Source organism: Alligator mississippiensis, chromosome 4, assembly GCF_030867095.1.
Source record: "Alligator mississippiensis isolate rAllMis1 chromosome 4, rAllMis1, whole genome shotgun sequence".
Classification (NCBI taxonomy): domain Eukaryota; kingdom Metazoa; phylum Chordata; order Crocodylia; family Alligatoridae; genus Alligator; species Alligator mississippiensis.
Window position 1 is genome coordinate 129874962 of NC_081827.1, and position 18959 is coordinate 129893920.

Below are 18959 nucleotides of genomic sequence, written 5' to 3' on the forward strand. Positions count from 1 at the left end.
AAATATAGGCCTGGAGATCATCTAGTTCAGTCCCATGCTTTGAGGCAAAATCAAGAATCTGAGGGGTTATAATGCACCTCAAGTTGAATCTGAATCAACAGCATGTTTCTATGGCAAAACCAAAAAAGCCGATAGATACTGGAGTCATTCTTCCATTATTCAGCACTGCTGTGGCTTTACCTAGGGCAGGGGTCTTCAACCAGGGGTATACATACCCCTTGGGGTACTTGGGATGGCCTTAGGGGGCACTCAGGGGACTCCTGCCTTCTTGACTGGCTGCTGGGGTACACTGACCCAAAAAGGTTGAAAACCCCTGACCTAGGGTTTTGGTTACTGCATCCAGTTTTGGTCACTGTATTTCAAGAAAGACACGAAGAAAAGAGTCCAAAGAGGACACCAACGATTAGAGGTCTAGGAAACGTGTATGAGAAAAGATTGGAAGAGCGGGGAATATTTAGTCTGGAGAGGACCGAGTGGGGATTTGATAATAGCATTCAAATACCTGAAAGATGGTTATACAGAGGATGGTGATAGGCCATTCTCTGTGGCTGCGGGACACAGGACAAGAAATAATGGTCTTAAATTGCAAGACAGGAAATTTAGGCTGGATATGAGAGAGAACTTTCTCATTATGAGTGTGGTTTAAGTATTGGAACAGATTACCTAGGGAGACTGTGGAATTGTCATTGTTGGAAATTTTTCAGAGCAGCTTAGACAAAACACTTGGCTATGATGATGTAGAGCAGAGGTGGCCAATCCGTGGCATGTGTGGCATAAGTGACATGGGCAGCCTGTGTGTGTATGTGGGGGAGGGGGTACACAGCAGACCAGGGAGGGGTAGGGAGCACAATAGCAGATAGGGCAGGGAGCAGAAAGCAGAGCATCAGATTAGGCAGGGAGCCCAGGGCAGGAAGTAGAAAGCAGAGCAGCTGATTGGGCAGGGGAAGGAGATTGGAGAAGAACTCAGGGAGGTGTGGGGCTAATTTGTGGCATACATGCCAAAAAGGTTGGCCCTTGATATTTTAGAACAGGGGTGATCCTGCATTGATTACTAAGTAGGGCTAAATAACCTTCTGAGGCCCTTACCACCCTATTATTCTATGTATACCTACACCATCCCTGAAAGATTTGCGTAATTTGCTCTTGAAAGCACTACACTGGCTAGAGTAGTATGACAACAATTGCCAAGACTGCATTTCTCCCTGTACAGGCTCTTTGTCTACCTGCTATTTTTTTAACATTTTCATTATGTGTATTACTCATATTGAACTTTTTCTAGGAAGGTGCTTTGCTTTGCTGTCACTGATATGTAGCACTCAATCCTATTTTACAAAGTTAATTAATGAACGGGGGGTTGGCATTTCTGCCATAGTGAGCCAAGGCTCTGCTACATTTGAACAATGTGAAATAAAGCATTTTGCAGGTCAGGCAGTTTTAAATATTTGCTGATTTTTTTTTAATTTTTTTTTCTATAAAATTACCAGACGTATGTTTAATTAAATAGATATACTCTGTCATAAATAATTACTATTCCAAACCTGTCATGTCTAACCTTGGGTTATGAGTAATCTCTTGGGAGGATTGTTCATGTGAGAAGATATATGTGAAAATAATGCTGAGAATCTGGTATGTTTTCATGCCAGTAATCCTTAGACTGGTGATTCTATTTTATTTTTCCAAAGTTAGTCAGATGAGCAGGGTGCGTGTGTGTGTGTGGGTGTGAGAGAGAGAGTGTTCAGGTTTTATATGTGTAAAAATAGTTTGTTTCACTCTGGTTTGTAACATTATATGGAATTATTTATTAATGGTGTAAAAAATAGCAGTACATGATGTTAACATTTTTATTTAATGTCATAACCTACTTGCTAATTCCAAATAATGCATTTTCCTGCACAGATGAAAACTGTAAAAAGAAGCTCAAAGATAAAAGTAAGGTTTCTGATGTCTTTCCACAAGCATTTATTCTTCAGACATGCTTTCCAGTATAGCTTTCTGCATGTGTTTTTGAAATTCCTTTAACAAAAGCTGTTAGGTTGCATCATCTATAACCCTTGGTTACATTTTTATTAGAAATGGAGAGACACTGAAAAATATTATGGCTATTAATGTAAATTTGTCTATAGAAAAAGCTATTAAGCAAAGCCTTTTGTTTCCAGGAGTAGCCTAACAGAGGCTTGAAGTACCTGTTCAGGGCTGGGCACCTACACTGCAGGCAAGATAAACCTCTTCTTAGGTTGTCCTGAAAGAGATTAAATTGATCCTTGTAGAAGCCAGATTTACAAATGGTTGAATACATAGATGTTATAGTAAGCAATACATTTATAAATAAAAAGTTCCCTCCATAAAAAAAAAAATGGTAACCACAATGTTACTAAGCCAAATTCCCTGTTGGACGTAACTCCATTGAAATGAATGCAGTTGTACCAGGAGATAATTTGTTCTAGCATATCTAACTTGAAGCTTCATTTATCCAGAAAGCCAGTGATGCATAGAGCGCTATATATAAACTTGTAACTTTCCTTGTTCTTGTATTTTGCTTAGGAAGATTTTTTTTGCCTCTCAGTCCCATTGTTACTAGTCAGTAATTAGTGATATTTTAAAGCAGAGTTTTTGCTTGCGTCGTGCTTGTCACTTTTTTGCATCTGTAACAAATGAAAAAATGTCTTTGATCGTTCAGGCAAGTTCTAACAAAGAATATCCCCATTCTCTTATATTCAGATTAACACACAATGAAAAAAACGCAAACCTCTTTGATTGCTTAAGTGTTTAAGTAGAATTGGGGTTTTTTTCTTTGTAAATGAGGATTATAGATGAAGCACAGTTTGTACTGACTTCTGTTTTTTAAAGACTTTCCAAAGCTAAACTCCAGTGTGTATTTTAGCATGACTGCTCATCACAGTGAAATACGCGCATCATTCCATCATGCTGTTCTCATCTCTACATCCGTTCTGGGTTATGACTAAGCATCGTTACACAAAGCTTTTCTCACCATGTTCACACTCCCTTGCTTCATTCATTGCTCTGTATTGCTGGGTTTGAGATGCCCTGTGGAATGTTTGGCTGTTGTCACAATGAAGAACTATTTTATTGTGCTCCTGCTGTAATGTTTTTATATTGAAGCTTTTATTTATAAGTGTTTAAATAAGCAAATAATGGAGGTCAAGCATAATTTAGTTACCTTTGACTCTGCAGTTTTCTTGTGATATTTTTTAATGGTGTGCAGACTTGGTATATTCATTCCCTTTTTTTAATCTTAAAATGGCTGAAGAGCTTTTTGAATGTTTCTTTTTTTTATTAGAAGTAGTGAGCACTGCGAAGGGCTGTGCGAAGCTTTGGTCCCTGATTTGATTCGGTGGAGATTTGGCCCAATTTGGTGGCTGAATCTCTGAATCCGAATCACATCAGAGGACCCTTTAATCTCTCCAAATCAAATTGGAACCCTCCAAGTCGATTCGGAGAGATTTGGAAATGTTTAGCGATTCAGACACAGACACAGCTTTAAATGGTTTTTCTACATACCTCTAGGGGCAGCTTGTGAATGCTGCAATGCTGGGGTGCATGGAGTATCCCACAGAAGTGTGGGGTGCTCCCCAGGGCACTCAGCAGCGCACCTGGAAGTGGACCAGGAGCACTTCTGGTCCACTTCCGGGTCTGCTGGGGGAGCGTGCAGGGGGGCCCCCTCCACATCCCCTGCGGCTTGGCAATTGGGTTGGGGGGGCACCCAGATTCCCCTTCCCCCCCCCCCCCACACACACACACACAATTGCTGAGCTGTGGAGGCGTGGGGATGGGGGCCCCTGCACAATCCCATCAGAACCAGAAGTGGCCCAGAAGTGTTCGCTGCCAAACATGTTGAGGGCCCCCCTACACTCCTGTGGGATGCTCCATGTGCCCCAGCATCACAGTGTCCACAAGCTGTGCTGGTACTTCAAGATATGTAGAAAAAACGTTTAAAGTTGTGTCTGTGTCCAAATTGCTGATTCTCCGAATCAGCATCGAATCTTCAGATTTGGCTGAATCGAATCAGACACAGTGATCTGAAACAAGTTGCTGTCCCTGATTCAGGCTGAATCCAAATTGAATGTGGCTTGCTTCGCACATCCCTACTGGTTTGTATTTTTGTTCTTGTTACTTGTAACATCCTCAGAATTTGTCAATGTTTTCCTTTTATTTAGTAGCTTCTTTAAACTGACTTATGTAAATTGTGTATTTTTAGATATGGAGGTGCAGAAAATGAAGAAGGCTGTGGAATCTCTAATGGCAGCAAATGAAGAAAAGGTAGTAAAACCGTCATTCAGATGGCATTCATTTGTTGTGAGAGGTGCCCCTCTGTTAGCACTGGCTGTTAGGAGCTTGGATATAAATTGTCCCACTTTGCCATGGAAATTAAATTAGTAAAGGCCAAGGCTTCTTCCCAGTGAAGTCAAATCCTATTTTGCAATTGATTTAAATGGGAATACAAGACAGTCTTTATGAGTTCTGTCTGGCACATCCTTGCCTGTACAAGTAGTTTGAAAATTTGGCCTTGGTTGTATAAAACAATATTCTAAATATCCCTTTCTTCATGAATGACAATATATTTAGCTAGTGTTTCAGTTTGCTATTAGAGATGAGGTGAAGCTGAGATCCCTCTTAAAACATAGTCTATTTGGACACAGTATTTTGCTTACATGTAGGTATCTACCAAAATTGGAAGGGGACTTACCAATTTTTGTGAACTGATCATGGTGTAAAGTTCTAATTCTGTGGTCATTTTGCAGCAGCCTCATCCCTTTGCACTGACTGGTAGAAAGGCCCCACCCCCTGTGCTGATTGGCTAAGAGGCCCCAGGGAAAGGAGGGACAAGGGGCCAGCCACCATCTTGATTTCTGGCTGTCCTTCATGTGGCCCCACCCCTCAGTGTTGTTTGGTAGGGAGGCCCTGGAGGAGGACAAGGGGCCAGCTGCCATCTTGTGTCTGCTGCCCTTCATGCTGCCCCATCAGCTGGCACCTTCCCCTCCCAGCAGTGAGGACTGCTGGCACCCACTGGGGAGCCAACATTTTATTGTGTTTTTTGTTGGATTTATGGATTTTGTGGACAATCTCGGATTTTGCAATTCTGCAAAATCTGTGAAGCTGCGAATTAATTACATTCCTATTGATGTGCATAATAAAGATATCAGTTTTTGCCAAATGTAGATCCAGATTTAGATTTTCAACACCCTTGCAGTTCTGAGTTTCCATCTATGTAAATGTCTTAGACCAGGAGCGGGCAGTTATTTCAGGTGGAGGACCGCTTACCGAGTTTTGGCAAGCTGTTGAAGGCCGCATGGGTAGCCCTGCCCTTGACAGATGCCCCGCCCCCTGGTTGCCATCTTGGCACTGGAAGTCCTGCCCCTGACCTCTGACCCTTGCCACTGGAAGTACCCTCCCCTTGCCCCTGGAAGTACTCCTTTGGGGAAGAGGGTTTGCCATCTTAGCGAAAAAACAAATTGCATACTAAAAATCAAACACCTATAATAATAGATTTTAAGTTAATTAAAACAAATACTTTGGTCCTGATTTGTGTGTGCTTGTGGTGTATATGAAGAAGTGATCGCATAAGGGGTTTGTGTAGGGGGTGTGTGTGTGTGTGTGTGTGTGTGTGTGTGTGTGTGTGTGTGGATGTGGGTATGGGAGCCATGTAGTGCAGAGTAGCTGGCCAGTGGGCGGGCAGGAAAGTAAGGAAAGTGGTGGTGGGGAATGGAAGCGAGCGGGAGTGTGGGGCCTGCACCAGTGTCCTGGGGCCAGTGCCGGTGGGACCAAGAGTGGGGCAGTAGGAATGTGGGGTGTGGCCTGGCAGGGGTCTGTGGAGCCGGGCTGGGCTGCACCAGCAGGGAAGGGGGGAGTTGACCTGGCTTCATAGCTGGGACCCCGTGCCCCAGCTGCCCTGCTCTGAGCCCCGCAGGCGCTGGCCCTGGCCCTGGGACAGCAGCGCGGGCCCTGTGCTCCCGCCCAGCTGCCGTTGGCTTCTGCATGCCCGCTCACTCCCAGTGCCCCAGCCCTACAGTATAGGCAGTGTGCAGCACGCAGCCCTGACTCTGCACACCCCACGCTCACCCTCAGGGAACGAGCTGGTACTCGGGGCAGGGGAAGAGTGGCCCTCCCCTCCCCTCCCTGTAGCTGGTGCCTCATGCTGCAGCTGCTTGCAGTCCCATGTGGGGCTGTCCTGCCTGTCCATCACGTCACTGCCACTGCATGGGGCAGCGGTGGCAACAGAGTAGGCACAGACAGTCCCACACAGGCTTTGAGCAGCTGCAGCATGGGGCACTGGCCATGGGGAGGGGGAGTGGCTGCTTTTTCCCCTGTGCTGAGTACCAGTTTGTTCCCCAAAAAGTGTTGCTTAGTGTGGAGGACAGCACCCAGCCCCACTTGCTGCCGCTGAGCACTGTTTGCTGTGGCTGCCCGCCCAGAGCTCGCACCACGCTAGGCTACGGTGCGGCAGCTTCACCACCACCTCTGTGCTGCCCTGTGGGGGCTCAACATGGCCGCTGCTGCCACATTGGGCAGTACAGAGGCAGCAGTGAAGCTGCTTCATTGCAGGCAGCTGCGGCCACTTTCCTCCATACTGAGCAGCAGTTTCTGGGGAGCCAACTGGTGCTCAGCGCGGGGGAAAAGTGGCCGCTTCCCCTTCCCATGGTTGGCACCCTGTGCTGCAGCCACTCGGAGCCTGCAGGGCGGTGGTGACGCAACAGAGAGGCAGCACAGCCCCATGCAGGTTGCAAGTGGCTGCAGCACAGGGCACTGGCTATGGGGAGGGGAGGGCCACTTTTCCATCGCGCTGAGCAGCAGCTCATTCCCTGTGGGTGAGCGCTGAACACGCGGGGTCGGGGCTGTGTGCTGCTCCCTGCCTGTACCATGGGGCTGGGGCGGGGACACTGGAAGTGAGCAGGCACATGGGAGCCAGTGGCAGCCTGGCAGGAGCACAGGGCCAGTGCCAGTGGGGCCCAGAGCAGGGCGGCAGGAGTGTGAGGTCCCAGTCAGCAAGGGCTCTATGGAGCCGGGTCAGCTCCCCCCTCTCCCTGCTGGTGCAACCCAACCCGGCTCCACAGACCCCTGCCAGCCCACGCTCCATGCTCCTACCACCCTGATCTGGGCCCTGCTGGCGCTGGTCCTGGGGCACTGGCACAGGCCCTGTGCTCCCACACACCACTCGCTTCCACCGGGCTGGGGCCGGATTGGCCCTACTGTTGCTGGAGCCTGCTGGGGCTTCCCCTGGGTCCTACTGCTCCTGTCATCTTTGACAGGAGTGAGGGGCACATAAATATTAATTTTCTAAATTTTTTAGGGGCCCTGCAGGCCGGATAGAACGGCCTGGTGGACTGGATCTGGCCCATGGGCCGTATTTTGCTCACCCCTGTCTTAGGCAATTTAAGGTCAGAGATTTAATTTTTTTATTTCCAACTCTTCACAAAGAAATCACTCTTACCAGACAGGCACTCTTTGTTTTAGGATCGGAAGATAGAAGAACTTCGACAATCCCTCAATCGGTATAAAAAAGTGCAAGACATGGTCATACTGGCTCAAGGTAAAAAAGGTACAGTGCAAGTCTGAAGATTTTTGCACTTTATTTTGCACGCACCTTGTCATAGTATTAGATTGATTCCCATACTTTGAATCTGGCCTTGATTATTTAACAGGTGGTTGCTAATGTCTCCTATTGTCTAATTTGCCTCTTGTATTTCATCAATTTTTTTTCTAATTCCCTTTAAAGCTTTTATATCTCCATGGTTTGCAGGTAGGCCTTTTTAAGGTCAGCAAGGGAAAGGCCTTTGAGCTGTAGAAGTCTCTTTCTTTATTTTGTTAAATTCCATCTGGACTTAGCTGACTTAAAACTGTTAAGAATTGCAATTCCCCCACTCTTGCTTCTGCTTTCCCCCGGGGGGGGAATTGGTAACCTGCCAAAATAATAGCTGAACTTCCAGAGCACCTGTAAAAGATCCAGGTTAACTGTTTTTGCCCCCGGTGTGGTGTTATCCCCTGTTTGTATCCCTTACCCCCTAGGGATGCCACTTGGAACAAAAGCCCCATTTTCTGTGGTAGGTGGGAAGAGAACAAACACGGTTGGACCAGGCTTCCCCAGGCCACCCTTAGAAATTAGCAGTCTGATACCAGTTGTCTTTTCCTCTCTGGGAAGACTGCTTTCTCCACGTAATCCTGTGTTAGAATAGTGGGCTGCAGTGCTAAAGTTTCAGCATTTTGATGATGATGTACTCTGGTGGTGGGGAGGCTGTTAAAATTTAATGTGTAGGAATGTCTGTAAATCACAGAGGAAGTAGCCCCCGCAGTGACTCCTTCAATTTTTTTTTCATTTCACCACTTGCTCCACCTGTCCCTGATTGGCGGAGGGGGCCAGCTGGCTAGGCCATTTGCCGCTGATTGCCAGTGAAGCAAAAACTGTGTTGTTTGCCTCCCCACCACTGATTGGCAGAGGGGCCCTGGTGGCTTGACTGCTTGCTGTGGACCAGTGGGGAGGCAAAAACCATGACATATTTAAAACTGTGTTTTTCATTTCCCCAACAATCAGTAGCAAACATCCTGACCAGAGGGGCCCACCCCTCTGCCAATCGGGAGGGAGGGGTCAGCAGTGAAATAAAAAAAATTAAAGGAGTTGCTGCAGGGGGCACTTCTGGCATGATTACAGAGATCCCTACTCATGAGAGAGAATTTATTTTACATTTTTCCTTTTTTAAAAAGCCTACCTAGCATCATTAATTGCATTACAAAGAGTTATTTGATTTAGAAATCTAAATCACTCAAAAGTTAGAAAAGACCGGGTTTCTAGTGGTCTGTGCAGTCTTACCTTGAACCCAAGGGTGCGTGCATGCACACATGCATTGATGTACTCTTTCAAGAATTGCGTGGTTTTTATTCTGCAATTCTTTATGCTGTGTATAAATTTTATATCACAGTTGTTGTATTCCTATTAGATTTGCCCCAAACAGTAACTGCTAAAATGCACTGTGGTATTTTGCTAGCTAGAAGGCTACCTAATATTTTTACAGCAGAATTTGATAGTATTCCGAATATTAACCTTCCATGGTCACGCACCGTTCAACAGAGGAAGCATAGTGGCTTATAGTATTGAGTTATCTTGCACTTGGAGACGGAGTTTTTTCAGATTGACCTACCTCAAACCTCCACAAACAACCAGCATCTGACAAAATAGGTTGTTGCTTACAAAAGCTTGTGCCTCTCTGAACCAGTCTCTAAAGTGCCACCCAGCCCTACCTACTGACAAACCTTAGAGTTCGCTTTTATCCTTGATGAGGTTGATTGGCTTTTACAGGGAAGGGGCTGATGAGGTTATATTCAAGCTACAGGGAAAACCCAATGAAAATCTTAAAGATCACAAAGAAACTTACCTGGGGAGTAGTAAGTTTTCCCAGGTCATTGGTGGGTGGGACATAAAAGGCTCTAGGGTGAAGATAGGCTGTATTGAGAAGGCAGTATACTCAATTAATTTTTGTGGTGAAGAGTTTGGATGTTTTGGTCCATCAGCCCTTCTGTATTGGTCCTGGAATGCAAAGTGTGGAGAGGAGGTTCATTACTTCCTACAAGTCTCTTTGCAAGGCCTGCAAGGAGGAGGATGTGGAAAGAAGCATCTTCCTCTCCCACCAACTCCATTTTGCAGGCCTGTGAGGCACTGTAACTGCAGGTGTTAGAAAGCCATTAGGAAACAGAGAAGGAAGTCTTGCTGCATGAACTGCCAGTGCTCTGTGGGGGAGGAGTGTTAATATTGAGGACCTACACAAAGGGATGGATCTAAGGAGGTCAACACAGAATGGTAGGGTCAGTGAATCGTAGGGGATTTTGGGGGCTTTTCCATATCCCCCAGTGACTTGTGGCACTTGCAATTTTCCTAGGATTTATAGGGGTAAAGTTCTTCTCCAGCCTTATTCCTAGGACCGTTGTTAAAGAAGAGAAGGGAAAGATTCCTCCAATAAAAACTTTAAGATGGTCTGGCCATGTGTTTGTGGCTTGAGCTTGCTTGACCTTTGCAAACAGTACTGTTAAAAACCACAAATAAAAATGCAGGTATCCTGAGAACCATTAAACAGTGTGAAAATACAGCTTTTCAAGCAAGCTACCCAAACACCCTGGCACTTGAAAGAATTTGTCTGGTCTGTAATCTACTACACATGTATTTTTACGGTTATTTAAAACCATGAATTAGATTTCAACTGTTTTGGATAAAATAGTAGTATTTCTAGTTTAATTATGAATATGTAGAAATTCTGTATAATATTTCTGATATAAAAAATATTTTAAAAAATGCCCACCTCACATTGCCTTAGCCACCCAATAGCAGTTTCATTATATCCTTGATTGCCAAAATGCCCTAATATCATATGAATAGTATGTTTTCTACCTTATCCCTTCCATAAAGCTATACATAGAAGCATTTTACAAATTCCTGATTAAACAAGTGATATGCTGAAGCCACTCCTTCCCTCCCCATAAAGAGCCTAATCTCATATCTGTTCATGTCAGTGATAGTTATTCTGTTGACTGTAGTGGTTTTTGGATCAAGTTGTAGCTCTTCATGACTGGTAATTTATTTACCAGGGTCATGAGGTACATAGTTTGTGGGCCTCATATGCAAACCTCATGTGACTAAGTAATGAATGAGAACCCTTGCATGACATGGTGAAGGTTGCTAGGATTACAAACGCACCTATTTAATATTGGGAAGAGCAGCGGGGGAGAGAGTGAGAAATTGCTTAACATGTAAAAAAGGGAGGCTCGTAAAATAATTTTTGTTCTCTCAGGTTCTCTCTCTCTTTTACACTTCACAGAACAGACCAAATTTTAGTTTGGGAAAAGCAAGCAGTAAGATTTAAATTCAGATACAAAAATGCTTTGACAATTAATTACAGACTCATACTAGGAATGCCTCTGTACCTTTTCTTGTGAATATCAGTTATGTAGCATGCTGGTATTGATCAGCAGGGTAGAAATCCACATATTTCAATATTACTGCACTAGTTAGGGAATGAGAGTGTGGTACAGTGAAAGAGAAATACAGTTTTCCCTTGCTTTATGCTGTACATGCATTCTTGGAAAATGGCATTTGTTTACAATGTAACAAATAGGGATATGTTCCAACACCTCAACTGTACTGACTCCTAAAATTATTTCTACCACTTTTAAAAGACAATTTTGATACTCGCCAACAGCAGACTACACACAAGCACAGGGCACTATCATAAAGGGGATGGCAACTACAGAAACACTTGTTGCAGACAATGAGTGAGGATCCACACAGGAGACTATTTTGCTGCACGTCACTCCCACAATGCACCGCACAAAGCAGCTGACTGTGGGGTTTCACAACACCGATTGCATAAGAGTGAATTTACCTTGCATTGTTGGTATAAAAAGGGTCATTGCATAAGAGCGAATTTGCACATACAGAACCCTTATAAAGTGAGGAAACCTGTATGCAAACTATAAACTAGTAGAATGAGATGCAATTGATTTGTAGTATTGTGCAAAATGGTGATTTCCCCCTCTTTTTTTCCCCCCCCCCCTTATTTAAAGCTAGCATAGAAATTGATTCCCTGTGTTTGTTTTTTTTTATGTTGTTTTCTTCTTTGCTTTGTACCCCATTTTCCCTATGGATAACTGAGCTGGCATAATGGAGATTTTGGTTTTTCATTTAAATTTCAGACTGACACATTTGTCTGCTCCATTTTGGTTCAGTCAAGATGGGAAAAGAAATATATATGCCCCAGAGTTTCAGTGTTTAACATTATAATAAGGACAAAGATGTTCAGTGTATTGAAAATGCTCCCACTGAAATGCTTGTGTGCAGAGTTTGGGTTTCAGGTATGATAACAGAAATAAAATTGCAAGGGTGAGAAAACTACTTAAGTTGTGGACTCTTTACACTGCTGTGGTTCAGTCTCCTTGCCGTTCAGTTTTTGCATAAGGCAGCTTTTGCTGCTCTCCAAGGACCCCTCCATGAGCCTCACTTAATGGGCTTCTCCAGGGTGAGTCAGAGAGTAAAAGAAACTTGTCCAATATAAGAGGGACTGTGCTTCTGGTGCAAAGCATTATGGGAATGCCAGCTGATGCTGTTATCTGGAGATAGACTGCTGTAATTTAGTCATGCTAATTCCTGCAGTAGTCCAGAACTGGCAAGGCATGTTGGTGGCAGTGGAGTTACACTCTAGTCCAGGGACGGGCAAATATTTCAGGCAGAGGGCTGCTTACTGAGTTTTGGCAAGCCATTGAGGGCTGCATGACAGGCAGCCAGGGGCAGATAAATATTAATTTTCTAAATTTTCTGGCCCACCTCTGCTATAGTCTCATATCTCTAGTCTCCATCTCTTAGCATGGCACTTCAGAATATTTCACCCCAGGTGTTAGTCAGGGTCCCACTTCCAATTTCCACAAGCACTTGGCACTTGAAATAATTTGTTTGGTCTGGACTCCACTACACACATGATTTTAGGACATTCATTTAAAACCATGAGTTAAAATTCATCTGTTGGATTAAATAAATAAAAAGTTCTTGTTGAATCTCGTCTGCCACAGTTCTGTGTAATATTACTGGTATCACATTCTACAAAATAGGGATTTTACAAAGCTAAATCCTCAAGTAGCGAAAGCTGATGTAGTTCGACTAAAGTCAGTGGAGCTTATCCCATGTTATACCATTAAAGGGTGTGGCTCATAGTGTGAGAATGTATTCATCTTATTGGATATTGGCACTGCAACTGCAACAATCCTATAGATCCCTAAGGGTCATTGATACTTGGTCCTGCTGAAATTAGAATGTCTACTGTTAAGTGCTGATGTGATTGTTTTCATTAGGGGAGGGGGTTTTTAAAGCTGTGTTGGGAAGTCACGACTTCTGGCAGGAAAGGATTAAAAAAGCAACTCGCCCTACTCTTACACTTTTCTTCCATCACCATTACCATCCTCCAGGCACCTACCCTCAGTCCTTAAACAAGAATCATGCTTTGCTCTTCATGAAAACAGACCCTATCTTGTATGCAGCAATAAAGCCCACAGGATTTCCCTTTCTCTTCTATTAGGCAAAGAAGGTGAATATGAAGAGTTTGTGAATTCAGGATCTGTTTCAGCAGTTTTATTGGATGCACAGAATCTAGTTGATCCAGAAAAGAGCCTGTCCCTGACTCCAGTAATTGGCTCTCCAGGTTGCGAAGAGTATAGTGTGAGCTTCCTCGAAGAGGTATCTGTCTTTTTCTCTCAATATATCACTACTTGAAAGGTTACTCCTGGTGGTGTTGTATTATACAAGCCAAGACTAAGTTTTGGTGAGCCTTCTGGGTTTTGGGAAGTTTCCTTAAATCTTCCATTGTTGTGTGTGTGTGTGTTGTTTTTTTTTTTTTGTTTTTTTTTGTGTGTGTGGAGAGTACAGATTTTGTGGGAATACTGCCAACTATATAAGAATTAGTTATTTTTTCCCATCTAATTAAAATTATTTTAGGTTTTTTAATTTTTTCTGCTGTAATTCTGGACTGAATTCAAATACATTACATGGGTGTAGGACTATATATTATATATCCATTTCTTGCTTATGAAGGTCTAAATGCTGATTATAGTGATGCAAGCCCTTAATCTCCAGTGCCACCTGGCCTATTTTACAAGCATTAAAATTAAGTTGATATGGGAATATGTTGGTTTATTATACCCTGGAGATGCAGTATTTCATACATCTGTTTCTATTTTATTCTTACTGTCATTCAATAGTTATATAGTTTTAACCCATAGCAATGTAACAATCTATTCTTTCTTCTTTTAGAATTCCCTCCAGGTCCACACCAGCATCTTGCAGGTCTCAATCCCTTCTTTTTCATCAACACCAAAAAGCTCCAAAGCAGGTGCAGAAAAAGTAAAAGCACAGCTGAACCCAGAAATTACAAGTGAAACAAGGTATGGCCACTTCTGTTTCTAAGTGGCATATGTATCCAAAAAATACCACGAGAGTATTAATTAAAATTGAGTTTGTTAGTGACACGTGGATAATTGGAATGTTAAGTCAGTTTCGGGAAACTAGCACGGATATATTAGCATGTGAACAGGGGCCAGATTGTTTGCTTACCAAATGCAATGGGTTTTGTTGGTTTTAAAATCTAAAAAGTATTTCTTTGTTGTTCATGGAGCACCAACAATGTGGCCTCAGTGTGTTGCAAGAAAAAAAGACATTGACATGGATGGAATGAGCAGAAAGGTGATCTAATGCTGTGGACCAGGGGTTTTCAACCTTTTTTAGCAAGTGTACCCTTTCTGGTGGTGGCGGCTGGATGCTGGGTGGGGGTTGCTTGCACGTGGCGGCCACTGCTGCCACCCACTGCCATCGCCACTGCACCCCACTTTCCCACAGCTGGTTGCACGTGAGGCTCTGCAAGCTGCTGATGGGCCTTGCACCCAGACAATCACGCATTGCCTGTCAGCAGCCCGTGGAGCTGCACTTGCAACCAACCGTGGGAAAGCGGTGCAGGGTGGTGGTGGTGGTGACTGCCACATGTGACCCTGCCCCCAGTTGAGCCAGGCAGCGTCTGTGTGGCCCACAGAGGGGCGCTGCTGCCCTTGCACCCCCTACCTCCTGGCCCTGCTCCTGGGAGCTGGCATAGAAACACACTTAACCCATCCTCCCCCACCATTGAGACCCTGGCAGCCAATCAAGAGAGCAAGCTGGGGTGGAGGTGGAGAGGCACTGTGGTGTGCTGCATGGGGCCGGCAGTGCCTGGTGCAGCCTTCCCACAGGTAAGAGGTGAACGTGTTGGGGGAGACACTGCAGTGCCCTGGGGCATGCTCTGTGCCTGCCTACCTGCCCACGTGTACCCCCAAAGACCTTTCTAAGTACCCCTGGGGGTACGTGTACCCCTGGTTGACAACCCCTGCTTTGGAGAATTGTTTGGACTTCATATAAACAGCTTAGTTATAGACACAACAGCATCATTTGCATTAAGGCAAATTTGCAGTAAGTGTAGATTTTTCCATAGCTACTAAAATTTACAGCAAGGTGTTACCAAAGGTGTTACCAAAGTAGTCCGCTAGCAGCAATGTAACCAAAGAGTAAGATTAAAGGAGCTGATTGGTGATGAAGGCTTTGGCTTCTTTGACAGTGAGTGGAGCTGGAAGCTGCAGCTTGTGAAAAGAACTACAATCTGATTGGTATCACTAAGACCTGGTGGGATAGCTCTTATGACTGCAATGGGAACCTTGAGGGTAGCACTGTTATGGAAGGCCAGGGTTGGGAGGAAGGGTGGTGGTATTGTCTTGTAAGTCAGAAACACATACACTTGTTCCTTGGTTCAGGAGGAAGAAGATGGTAAAGCAGAATGCATTTGGGTGAAATTGAAAGGTGAAAGATGTGTCAGCAATGTAATGGTGGGGATTTATTATAGGCCACCTAATCAGGAAGAGAAGGTGGATGAGGTACTCTTCAAGCAGGTGACAAATCTATCCAAAAGCTATGGGATGGTATCTGCTGGAAAAGCAATGCAGTAAAACAAAATGTCATGCTGGTTCCTAACCTGTATGGAGGATAATTTTATCTTCCAGAAAGTGGAGAATACAATTAGGGGATCATCTGTCTTGGATCTTGTCCTGACCAACAGGGAAGAACTGGTGGAAGATATGAAGGAGTTGGGTAACTTGGGAGGAAGCTATCACAATACGTTAGATTTTTGCAATGGTGAAAGCATGAGGTCAGCAAAATTAGGATGCTAGAATTCAAGAAGGTGGATTTCATCCAAATCAGGGAGTTAACAGGCATGATAGGAGGGCTGGGAGCTTCTAAGAGGCACAGTATTGGAAGTCCAGCAAGAAAATCTCCCCCAGCACAATGGAAGCACAAGAAGAATGGCAAGAGACCAATGTCACTGCACAAGCAGCTTCTAAAATGCTTGACATGCAAAAGGAAAACATACAGGCAATGGAAGAACAGGCAGATCACCTAGGACACATACCAGGGAATAGCAAGAACCTACAGGGACAAAATTAGGAAGGCAAACATAAAGAATAAACTGCACCTGGCACAAAGGAGGCTAAGGACAACAAGAAGAGGTTCTATAAGTAAGTTGGCCAGAAAAGAAGGATGAAGGAAGCTGTGAATTCTCTGTTAACGAGTCAGGGGGAACTTCTAAATCAGAATACAAAGAAGGCAGAGCTACTCAACAGCTACTTTGCCTCAGTCGTCACAAAAAAATTCAGCTGCCAACGGCTAACAGGTATTATTTGGATAAGCAAGCTGAGGGAGGAGATGACAAGAGAGATGGTGAGAGAGCTTTTGTTGGGTCTTAATGAATTCAAGTCAGCAGAGCCAGATGAGCTTCATCCCCAGGTCCTGAAGGAACTGATGGAGGATATCTTGGAGCCCTTGGCAATGATTTTTGTGAAGGTGTGGGAGACAGGACAGATACTAGAGGACTGGAAAAGGGCCAACATGGTGCTCCTCTTTAAAAAAGGCAAGAAGGGAGGACCTGGGGAACTACAGGCAGGTTAGCCTCACCTCAGTACCTGGGAAGTTCCTGGGGTATATCCTAAGCAAGATCACCTGCAAGCATCTGGAGGAGGAAGGGTTGACTGCAAGCAACCAGCATTGATTTATGAAAAACAAGTCATGTCAAACATACCTGATTGCCTTCTTTGACAAAGTAACTGTTTGGGTTGATGAAGGGAATGCTGTGGATATAATGTATGTGGACTTCAGCAAATCTTTTGTCCAGGTCCCACATGACCGTCTCATAAACAAATTGGAGAAATGTGGGCTGAATAAAACTACTACAAAGTGGCTCAATAACCGGCTGAATGGCTGCAGGCAAAGGGTAATTATTCATGGGTCCATGTCAGAATGGCAGAAGGTTTTGAGTAGCGCCCATAGGGGTCTGTCCTTGGTCTAGTGCTGTTCAATGTGTTTGTTAACTATTTGGTTGCTGGCATAGAAATCTTCTTGAGTGAGGATGATGTGGAACTGGGAAGGGCTGTGAACACGCTGAAGGATGTGAGTGCAATTCAGAAGGATCTTGACATTGGAAAGTTGGGCTAGAGCTAAAAGGATGAAGTTCAATGCGAACAAATGCAAGGTGCTACACTTCATGAGGAATAATCAAAAACACAAATACAAAATGGGGGACACCTGGCTGAATAGCAGCTCTGTGAAAAAAGACTTGGGAGTCTTGGTAGATCACAGACTTATGAGTCTGCAGTGATATAGCCACACAACCGGTGAATGCCGTTTTGGAATGCATCAATAGAAGCATTAGATGCAAGACACAGGAGGTGATAGTGCCTCTCTACTCAGCACTGGTTAGGCCTCATCTGGATTACTATGTGCATTTCTGGGCTCCACATCTTAAGAAAGACATGGAGAAGTTTGAGAGGGTCCAGAGGCAGGCAACAAAGATGGTCAAGGACTTGGCAGGCAAGTTGTATGAGAGGCTGAAGGAGCTATGCATATGGAAAAGGTTCAGCTTGTGGAAAAGGTGTTTAAGAGGGGACATGATAGCAGCCTTCAAATATTTTGAAGGCTGCCATACAGAAGAGGTAAAGCACCTTTTCGTTCTTGCTACAGAGAGGAGGACACAGACTAATAGTCTGAAGTTGCAGCAAAGTAAATTTAGACTGGATATCTGGAAAAACTTCTTCACTGTGAGGCAGTGGAACAGACTGCCTAGGGAAGTTGTGGGCTCTCCATCACTGCAGGTGTTCAAAGAGGTTGGACAGCCCCTGATCAGGGATGATCTAGGCATAGCTATGCCTATTTTCTACCATGGGTATTTCCCATGCTTTTGGCTTTGCAGGTTGCTCCTGTTCTCCCCCTTTGCCCCTTTTTTCTGATATGCATGTCAGGGTGATTTTTAAACCTCCCCAGAGGCATTAGGTATTTGCTACAGCTAAGGTTGGGGACTTCAACTGGGGTGTGCTGATTCTTCTACTAGGAGTGAAGCCAGAGGTTTCTAGCTAGAAGGTCTTGTCCCTCTGCTCGGGGTCAGACCAATTACCATATTTGGGGTCAGGAGGGAATTTTAACCCATGGTCATATTGGTATGGGCTTTTTGGATTTTTGCCTTCCTCTGTAGTGGGGGTGGGGGAGCATGGCCCTCTACCTGGAACCTCTTGAGTGCATATTGACAACATTTTATAGAAGCAGGACATTGGCTGCTGTGGTTCCCATTTTACCTATGGATGTCAGGGTTGAGGATAGTATTATGTGGAATTTAGATTATGGTTGGATGGGATGGTTTGGATAGGGATGATTCTGCCTCAGTCAGGAGGTTGGACTAGATGACCTCTGGTGGTCCCTTTCAGCTCTACTTCTTTATCACTTTATGACCTATGCTGCTAAGTATCAATAGGATTTATGGTAATATATGCCAAAGCACTTGCATGACTCGGCCTACATTTTTTTAAACTGCAATTAGGTAATATTTATTGGCAAAGATGTTAAAATTAAATCAGATCAGTGTTTTTCTAATGTTTAATGTGGTCTTAAATTGGCTCTAATCCTGAAGTAGGTTGGCTTTTTCCAGCCCCTCTGTTTTTGATACAGTCCCAAAATAGGTAACTTTTCCCTTCTTTTAAAATAGTTGTATTTATGCTTTACAAATACATATTTTTTAAAGTATTATTTCAGCTTGGGAGAATCTTTAATGCCCCCTTATGCCATTCATGAAGCCTATATACAAAACGGGCATTGTTGCTGTATACACATAGGAAGATTAAACACTGAAAACAGCAAATTATGCATGCTGTTTCCCCAGTTTGGTTCATGTAAACCCATTTCAGTTAACATTTTTTAAATATTATTTGAGCTGAGAAGCAAAGAATTTGGGAGCTAAGTATCCTGTCAGTACAATATTGGCTCTTCCTCTTTCTTTCAAACACAGCAATTATGACATGGAAGATCTATCTCATTGCAATGCTTAACTGAAGTACAGGAGTTTTGAGCAATGCAGCGA

The 18959-nt window shown here is 44.1% G+C and overlaps 1 protein-coding gene across 10 annotated transcripts in view; it reads left to right on the plus strand.

Annotated features, from left to right (window-relative positions):
* The window catches only part of PPFIBP1 (PPFIA binding protein 1), a 185667-nt gene that overhangs the window by 132585 nt on the left and 34123 nt on the right, over positions 1 to 18959 (plus strand). For 5 of the 10 annotated variants that reach the window (XM_014607328.3, XM_059726613.1, XM_059726615.1 and 2 more), the window contains 5 exons: positions 1897 to 1929; positions 4217 to 4278; positions 7471 to 7555; positions 13065 to 13222; positions 13796 to 13926. In XM_014607328.3, coding sequence (XP_014462814.1) covers positions 1897 to 1929; positions 4217 to 4278; positions 7471 to 7555; positions 13065 to 13222; positions 13796 to 13926 — 469 coding nt within the window. The remainder of the gene's footprint in view (positions 1 to 1896; positions 1930 to 4216; positions 4279 to 7470; positions 7556 to 13064; positions 13223 to 13795; positions 13927 to 18959) is intronic. The other 5 variants (XM_059726616.1, XM_059726620.1, XM_059726617.1 and 2 more) reach the window with 3 other exon arrangements.